Genomic DNA, 8,824 nt, shown 5'->3' on the forward strand with positions numbered 1-8,824 from the left:
ATTTCTCATGAGGCTGTGGAGCAAGATTTTTTGTGTTAATTTTTAATTCAGTAAATCCCTCATCTACTTAAAACGCACAGGCAAAACAAACATGAGCAGAGCTTAACAAAAAAAAACATAATTTCATTAGTTTTAAAGGAATACATGCTAACACTGAGTGGAATAAAATGTTTTATAACCTAAAATCTGATCATAAAATTGGGTCCATTCCAGAGTAAAGCAGCTAGCATTGGGGATTTTGACAGTGTGATTCAAAAACATGACGAGAAGCTACTTTAAAAATTCACAAGACTTAATTTACATTTTACTTTAAATATTTATATGAAAAATAATCGCACAAAAGAGACGGCATTTAGTTGTGTTTGCGCTCTTGCTTTCTGATTGTTTTGGACCGAATATCTGACAAGTTGTATGTTCAGAGCAACAAAATAATAACCAGAAATCCTGAGAGAAAACGCACATTAAAATTAAACAACAGCAGGAGCAGCAGATGTTTGTGTGTCTGAGAGCCAGGTTTGTTTTCTGTTGGAGCTCAGAAAGTGACGGCAAACATATTTACATCCCATTTATATTTACTTTGCCTTGAACAGTTGCTACAGGGAGGCACCGACTCCTGCTGGATTCAGTGTCCACTGGGTCGACTTCACAGCATACATTCAGGTTCACCATATGTATTTTAACAATAGAGAAAAATAAGAACAAAAATTAAGTTGGGGGTCACATCAGCTCAGCAATTTCTGCCCCACAGTTACCGACGGCAACAAATAAAACATGGTGGCTAACTGCTGCTCACCTAAGCGACACGTTAGCTTCATCGCTGTCACTATTAATCACTAAACCATTCATGTGAGAACAGGACACAGGAAAGCCACTCTCTGTTGTCTATAAGCCCAGAGATTTTACTTTATGATTTTCATTAGTCTAAGCAGACTCTTCCCTCCTGTTGCTATGGTTTTATGACGGCCAAGCTGTTTTGTCATCAAGACAAAGATTTCTTCCTGAACTGCATCGTCTCAGCTAAAAGCCCTGCTTTATTACACATCCCTACTGAATCCTGACCTTTACCGGCGCACCAGATCTTTTCCACTTCCTAATAAAGCAGAGCACATTACTTGTCTTGTGTTGGTTTTTATATATGCACCCAGCGGCGTAATTTTCCACTGCTGCTCTGCTTTGGTTCACATTGAAGACCAGTCTTTTAAAACTGACCCAAATAATCACCAGAGTGCTTTAATATTAACATAACACCTTGCTAGCTTGTTTTATTGCCCCACAATCTGAGATAGATCCACAGTAAACTTATTAGCACCCTGGTAAAGGCTTGGAATTAAAATAAAATAATCTTTTATGGCAGTAATGTAATCTTATACAGGGTATTTTAAAGAAAACTAACTTTTAATTTGAGTACATTTTAGGAATAAAACCATAGTTTTATCAATTAAATGCACCACTGCTGTTAGCTGCAAGTGGCTCTTTGAGCAGCTATGAATTAAGTTTGGCTAAAATGATGAAGAACTAATGGTTTTAATTATAGAAATTAGGATTGGGTAATATGGTTTAAAATTTTTATCCAGGATATTTACTGTATTAATATTAAATGTTAAAGTATTTACACAATTATAATATATCCCTGTTTTAAATTTATTTTCAAATTTGTTGATGTTATTTGTCTGAGAGTACAGCCAGTTTTTCATGTTTTCAAATATAATTAATTGGAACTTCAGTTATTGCGATTTTTACAAGATATTTTTCATGAGATCAACACAATAAATGTCTATATTTACTAGATGCGATAACAAATGCAGGGTTTTTGTTTTTTATGTCTCTGTAAGTTTTTGTTGTTTTTGTGTTTTTCTTGGAATTTCCACAACAGAATGGCACCAAAAGGAGTAAAAACTCTTGTGTTGTTTTTTTCTGCAACCTCTCTGTTGCAGATCCATGTGTGAGCTCAACTTGGAGGCTGAACTCTTCACTCTGCAGGACAGCAACGCCAAGCTGGTGGCGGCGCTGCAGGAAGCCAACAGCAGCGTGGAGCAGTGGAAGAAACAGCTGGCAGAATACCAGGAGGAGACTGATCGCCTCCGAGACCAGGTGACCAACTCTGCTCCTCTTTCCTCAGTGGTAAAATTCACCTAGGATTACTCTTATTGGTATTTTTTAAGACAAATTCTTGGCAGTATATTTGGGTATTATTTTCATATAAAATCATACACTACATGTTAATTTGCAGCCTTTAGGACATGCTCTCTGGGTTAGAAAATAAATAATTAGCGTCAATATTTTCTTGGTTTAAAAATAGAAGAGTTTGTTAATATTTCTAACCTGGATGTCAGAAGGAAAGAATGTTGTTTACACTTGGTTATGGTTGTAATTACATTCCCAAGATGCATGTCTGTTGTTGCTATGGTTGTGATTTTCTCATTAAAGAGAAATGTGTTCGTTGTTTTACGTATTAAGATGGGCCAATGTGTCTATAAAATAAATCTTAATTTAACCCTAAGTTTATAGATAAACAGCTGACTAGAAAATAATCTTTAGCTGATAAAAAAAATATATTAATAGTTGGTGTGAAATAGGGCTGGACGATATCGCTGAAAAACATACATCAGTCAGTATAGAAAAATGTCGATTAGTTTTTTGTTTTAAATATCTTAAATACTTCTAAACCAGTGGTGAAACCCTTCCTGTCTTATCCAATTTTTATCCCACACCGTTATTTTTCATTTTTAAGCTGTTTTGATGTCCGTTGGCAAAACTTTAAACTGCTGCTACGCAAGTTACTCAAAAAGTTGTTGCTTGGTAACCACAAGTTACTCAGCAGGTTGTTGCTCGGTAACCAAGGAATGAATGTGATGTTGGATGCAAACGATCTTTGGTTTACCAGCTGAAGTCTTTCGTCAGTCCACAGAATGCTGTGCGGTTCTGGATTTCAGTTTGGTGAAATTATTGAATACTCTGTGTATTGCAATATGTATTGTTATTATTTTTTTCTCCATCTCTAGTGTGAAAATATGAAATCTTAATATTACATCTTTATTTTTAATAATAAATGTTTAATATGAAATCTTAAATATTAAATCTCCAGATCCTACTTGTTGGTTTTTCAGACTATTCTTGAAGAAAAGGCTGGAAAACCAACAAGTAGGACTTCAAGAGGCTTTACGAGTCTTGAATGTTTTATGTTTTTTAGGCTCTGAGTCGATGGGTATGGTTTGTTCTCCTTTTCTTTTTTCTTTTCTTCCCTCGTCGTTGCTAAGTAAAGGCCAGCGCTTCTCTGTGACAATACAATGAATACATTTTTCATTTGCACTCGCCTGAAATCTCTCTACCTCCCCTGGTCTCCCTGCCCTCATTAAACCATATATGAACCATTGGGAGGTGAGTGTGTGCTGCTCCTCATCTTTGATCCATGTTCACTCAGGAGTGCAACACATACCAATCTGAGTGCAAGAAACATAATCAAGGCACTTTTTCGTCTCATCATGCCCAATATGGCATAATGGTTTCCAGCTTTACCAGTCCTCCTTCCCACTGTTTGATGACCAAGTGGGCTGAATGTCATCGCCAAGCTGCGGGTGCTACGAAGCTCATCCACGAAGCAACAAGCAGCCTGATGTACTACCATCACAATAATTTACCACCTACGTCACATTTTTTGCATTCTCATAGCAGTCTGCAATCTCTCAGGTTCCAACAAGCATAAAAGGGTTTCACAGTGAGACCTTGATGCAACCCTGCTGAATCCACATTCTTAACACCGTGGTGAAGTCTCTCTTTGTATGATATTTTAATTATCCTGTTAAAGGAGACCTATTTTGCAAAATTCACTTTTAGGTCTCTAAAAACAGTCCACTCACAAACAACCACCCAGCTGTTTGTTGGCAATAAGTTAATGTTTTTTGGTGTCTGGAAAATGAGCCGTTTTAAAAACTTCCTGATTGTTGAATCACAATCAACGGGCACCATGCTGTCACCTAGCAACCTGAGCTGAGCTCCAGCACATTTGGTCAGCTGGTTTTACCACTGTATGCGCATTTCAATGGTTCCTGGAAAAGACAAGTATTTTGTTGTTGACTTACCACTGGTTGTGCAGGAGATGAAATCTTATTATCCAAGAATGATTTGGTGCAAAAAAATGTAACGGATATGTTTTTGTATAGCCTATAAACTGATCTTAACCTGTTCAAAGATGCATAATAGGTCACCTGTCAGGCTTTGTAAACACAGATTGACCAGAAATTATAATTGGTGTTTATATGATCCAATTTATGTTTTATTAGCAGCTTTTGAGTTAAATAGTATTTGGATGGCTTAGGCAACAAAACAGTTTGTTTTTAACATAAGTTTACCATTCAGAAGAACTACATTGATTAAACTTGACTCATATTCCTGTTTGATTCTGTTTTATGTTCGTTCACTCCCAGAGGATTTTCTTTTCTATCAAGTCGCTGGAAAACATGCCACTTTTAAAACATTGTTTCATTTCTGCTTGTTTGGCGCATTGGCCCAGAATCATTTGATTTTGTTACTTCCTATATGTCAAGAAAACGTTCTACTCAACATTTAAAAAGAGGATGGTACAATAAAGCAAGGAGACCAACAAGAAGAACTGCTAAAATCAAGACGAATCGACAGGATCTGCTAGTCATTGTTCGTCCTTTATAACCACTCAGACATTAACTAGACATTTTTTTCCCTTATAGTATGCATGTATCAGAGTAAAATTTCCCCAAAGACTGCTTCAAGCTGCAGATTCATTTTTCATCCAGCTCCCCTCTCACTGGCATATTTCTGTTGACAGGCTCCCGTGATAATAGCGGGGCCAGAACGCAGACATTTCATCTTTAATTTAGAGAGAGGAAATTATGCCCCTGGTCAGGCTTAACAAAGCGCCTTCAGTGGCACAGTTCAACCGTCTAGAGTGAAACGTTATCACCGCTGACAGAACGTGGCTCTTTATTTTTAGCTTGAGGCATTATTCCGTCTATTTTCTTTTTCCATCTGCACATGTCCGGTTGAAGGTTACGCCTCAAACACACACATCACAGGGCTGAACACACACTCTGAGCTGCTGCAAAGTCAACCAGGTGGCTGGAAGTAGAGCAGGCCTCCAGGGTTTGGCAGTGGGGTATCGAGAGGGGCAGGAGTAGTTTTTATTTATTTTTTTCTTTTGGGACAGGACATCCCCCCCCTCCTCCTCCTCATCCTCCACACTCTGTCCCAGTTAGAAGAAGATAAATCACTGGAGAAGCGGAGGGAGACCAAGGTTGGCTGGCTTTTTTCTCGCTCGTCACACTCTCAGCCACGCTGGCGTTCATCCACCGGAGAAACACTCTGGGTTTATTTTCTGGGTTTCTGGCTTTTGCTGCAACCTCTGTTCAGGTTTAATGAGAGTTGACACCACAGAAGTCTGTACTGCATTTTAATAAGAAGTACTTTACAGTTTTTTACTCACCTGGCTGTGTTTGGGGATGTTTACCCTTTTCATGATTATTTTTTTGCTTCAGAAAACTTGGCATGTTCAAAGTCAGACAGTCTGAAAATAGAGGGCTATAAAATCAGTATAGATAGATAGAAAGTCAGTTATAAAGTCAGTCTTCTACCACCTGAAGAACATTTCCAACATCTACAGAAACTCATCCATACATTTATCTTTAGTCGCAACAGTGTCTTCACAGGTCTGCCTAAAAATGCAATCCTCCAGCTGCAGCTGATCCAGAATGCTGCTGCTCACATTCTGATTAAAACCAGGAAGACGGAGCACATCACCGCAGATATAAAGTCCTTCCACTGACGTCCTGTTGCTCAGAGAATAGACTTTAAAACACTAATGTTACATCAATTAATTAATCAGTCGTTTATTTGTGTAGCACATTTCAGCAACAAGGCAAAGTGATTTTCATCACAAAAATAAAAACAATTTGAGAAACTAGTAAACATTATATGTTTTGCCATCATTACAAATATTAATACATGTCATATATGTGGCCTTTTTAGTATCAGGACATCCAAATATTTTAGAGAGCATCCACTAAATCTGCTATTGGCTGCCGCTGGCAAATCATCCAATCAAGCAACACTGTTTATTTTCCTTGGTGCTGATTGGCTGAACCCCCGAGCGGTTCAGCCAATCAGCTGATATGGTTTATGGTACCACAGTGGGTACTTTATTACAGAAAGCTCATAAAATACTATAGATTTCTAAATACGATAACAAATTTGCTAGATGATAAATTATCCTATTAGTAACTGTGATAATAATGTATAATAATGTTTTGAGAGCATTATCAAAACACAGCCAGGTGAGTATATTTAAAATATTCATATCAAAAACACAAAACAACTGAAACAACAAATAAAATGGACACTAAAGTCTCTGCAAACAAAACTGTCCTCTGAAGATGGGGCTAGTTTTCCCATCTAGTCTTTTGGAGAAAAACAAACATTCAAATGGAAATTATTGAGGTTAAGTTATCTTGCGATTTAATTTTTTGCGTACTGCGGCAGGACTGGCTGTCTTTTTTGCACACATTGACATTGTGATGATGATTGTAATGCAATATATTTATAGTTGGGCTTGTCCCACTTGAGAAGGTTTTGGGGGGACTTTATTGCTTTCTTGGCACCAGGAATATCTATTACCTCTCTGCCGCTCAATTTTCTATTTAGATTTTAAGACTGAACTGTTCCACGGGAACATTAATTGAGAAAGATTTCAGAGTTTTCTCTATCCGTGAATGTTTGTGCGGAGCTCAGAGATTGAGCTTGTACCTCTGGGGACAATAGCTGTGGCGCGCACACACACACACACACACACACACACACACGCTCACAGAGCTGATAATGCAAAGGGGCTGAAGCCTCTGGGACGGTGGACAATCCTCTCTTTCAACCTGCCAAGGTTTTCTGAAGCGCGGTGTGGATTCGGTGTGGTGTTGAATTTCTAAACCGCTACTTTGAAACTGTTGGTGGAGATGTGGGGGACAACTTTAAAGGAGAGGAAAAAGAACAGTAACCCTGAGAGAAAAGAGGATTCCTCATCTTCACACACACGCACACTTTATTCAAAGAAACTGCCCATGTTCGTGCAGCTCAGTTTGCCACTTGTCAATTAAATGTATAATGTAGGGCTGGGCAATAAATCAATAACAACATATATGGAGATAGGCACGTGATCAATATCAATAGCTAATACATCTGATAGAATATTCAACAATTTAATGAACTCCAATCCAAAACTGCACAGCATTCTGGGGGAGAGAAAAGACTTTAGCCGCTCAACGTCTCACAGCTAACTAGGCTGTGTTGGTGGAATCAACTGACTCACTCACCCTTTGGTTACCTAGCAACTCGCTCACCCTTTGGTTACCTAGCAACAACCTGTTGAGTAAGTGGTGCAGCAGCAGTTTATGCTCCATAACGGCTTAAAAATAAAAAACAGCATGGGTAAAAACTGGTTAAAACAGATGGCCACATCACCAGTTTGACAGTATTTCAGATATTTAAAACAAAGAACTAATGAATCATTATTGAGTACAATTATCAATATAGAACTGATATGAAATGCTTATATTGTGACATATTTTGAAGCTATATATGTTTATATGTACCTGAAAAATCTTTCATATCTTGAATTCCTTTTCTTTTTTATCCATAAAACAATCTCAGATTAATCAATTTGTAACACTGAGATGACCAAGTCTTGTGATGGGTTAGTGTATCAAAAATGTTCCCAGATAACTTAGAGCATGTTTCTATTTTCTGACAAATAGTTTAGTTCATTTAAAGCTGCAGTACATAACTGTTAGAAAATATGTTTTTTACATATTTCTTAAAACTGACACCATATTGTGTCAGTATAGTATGAGGCAAGTAATGTGAAAAAATGGGATAAACTACCCCCATTAGTTACCATTATAATATCCTCTGTTTTTGTTATTTATTAATCTATTTATTAGCCTTTCAATCTGATGTGAGATAGATTTAAAACAATATTTAACTGATAACACCATCAAACCCACCCAAGTAATTCATTTATTATTATTTTAAATCATCATCATCAGGCAGGGATAAATAATCACTGAGTTCCAACTCTTTGGCTGTGTTATATTTACTTATTTCTCTATACTAACAGTGCATGGTGCCCGGACCCTGAGGAATTATAATACTACTAAAGTACAATATTTTGATGCCCTCTTGCGTAACTTTATAATGTTATAGAAGCTGTTTCTATTCTATTCTAAAAACTAATTAAAACTGGCTAAATTAGACAAAAAGTAACAAGGAAATAAAACTAAACCATAAAGACAAACCCCAAACTACTGCAACCCTGGTGTCGAGCTTACAAAATAATGTTATGCATTTCAACCTTTATCTTATTTAAATTGGATTTCCATTAATTGCTGCAGATTTAAACTCTGTAAACACTTGGGATCCAATTAGTTGAACATCTTAAGCTGATTACTGCCACTTTGAACAGAACATATCACACTCCAGTCAGATCTGAGGTATCCAGAGCCAAGAGGGAGCCGAACCCCAACGCTCTGATTGCAGAGGCTTGAACGATCACATCGGGATGCCGAACAGTGCTGTCCTTGTTTTGTCAAGCTGTCACTCAGATTCTCTGAGATTTTCCATTAATATGTTAAACTCGGGGAACTGGGTCAGACTGGGGAAACGGTTTCCGTGGAAATCTTTTGCCAGGTCACATCCCTCTATTAGAGGAATCTTGCAGGCGTCACTTCTGAGCCCACTGGCAGTAAAGCTGTTTTTCCACAGAGTAGTTTTACTTGGGGTGTGTGTGTGTGTGTGTGTGTGTGTGTGT

At 37.7% G+C, this 8,824-nt stretch overlaps 1 protein-coding gene across 3 annotated transcripts in view; it reads left to right on the forward strand.

The window, feature by feature from the left end:
* Window positions 1–8,824, forward strand: part of homer3b (homer scaffold protein 3b) — a 49,284-nt gene that overhangs the window by 33,882 nt on the left and 6,578 nt on the right. For all 3 annotated transcript variants that reach the window (XR_001663118.1, XM_016675562.1, XM_007560521.2), the window contains one exon: window positions 1,935–2,091. Coding sequence is in view for 2 of the 3 variants with exons in the window: in XM_016675562.1 (XP_016531048.1) it covers window positions 1,935–2,091 (157 nt within the window). In the remaining variant the exon portion in view is untranslated. The remainder of the gene's footprint in view (window positions 1–1,934; window positions 2,092–8,824) is intronic.

The sequence above is a fragment of the Poecilia formosa genome, unplaced genomic scaffold, assembly GCF_000485575.1.
Source record: "Poecilia formosa unplaced genomic scaffold, Poecilia_formosa-5.1.2 Scaffold116, whole genome shotgun sequence".
Taxonomy (NCBI): domain Eukaryota; kingdom Metazoa; phylum Chordata; class Actinopteri; order Cyprinodontiformes; family Poeciliidae; genus Poecilia; species Poecilia formosa.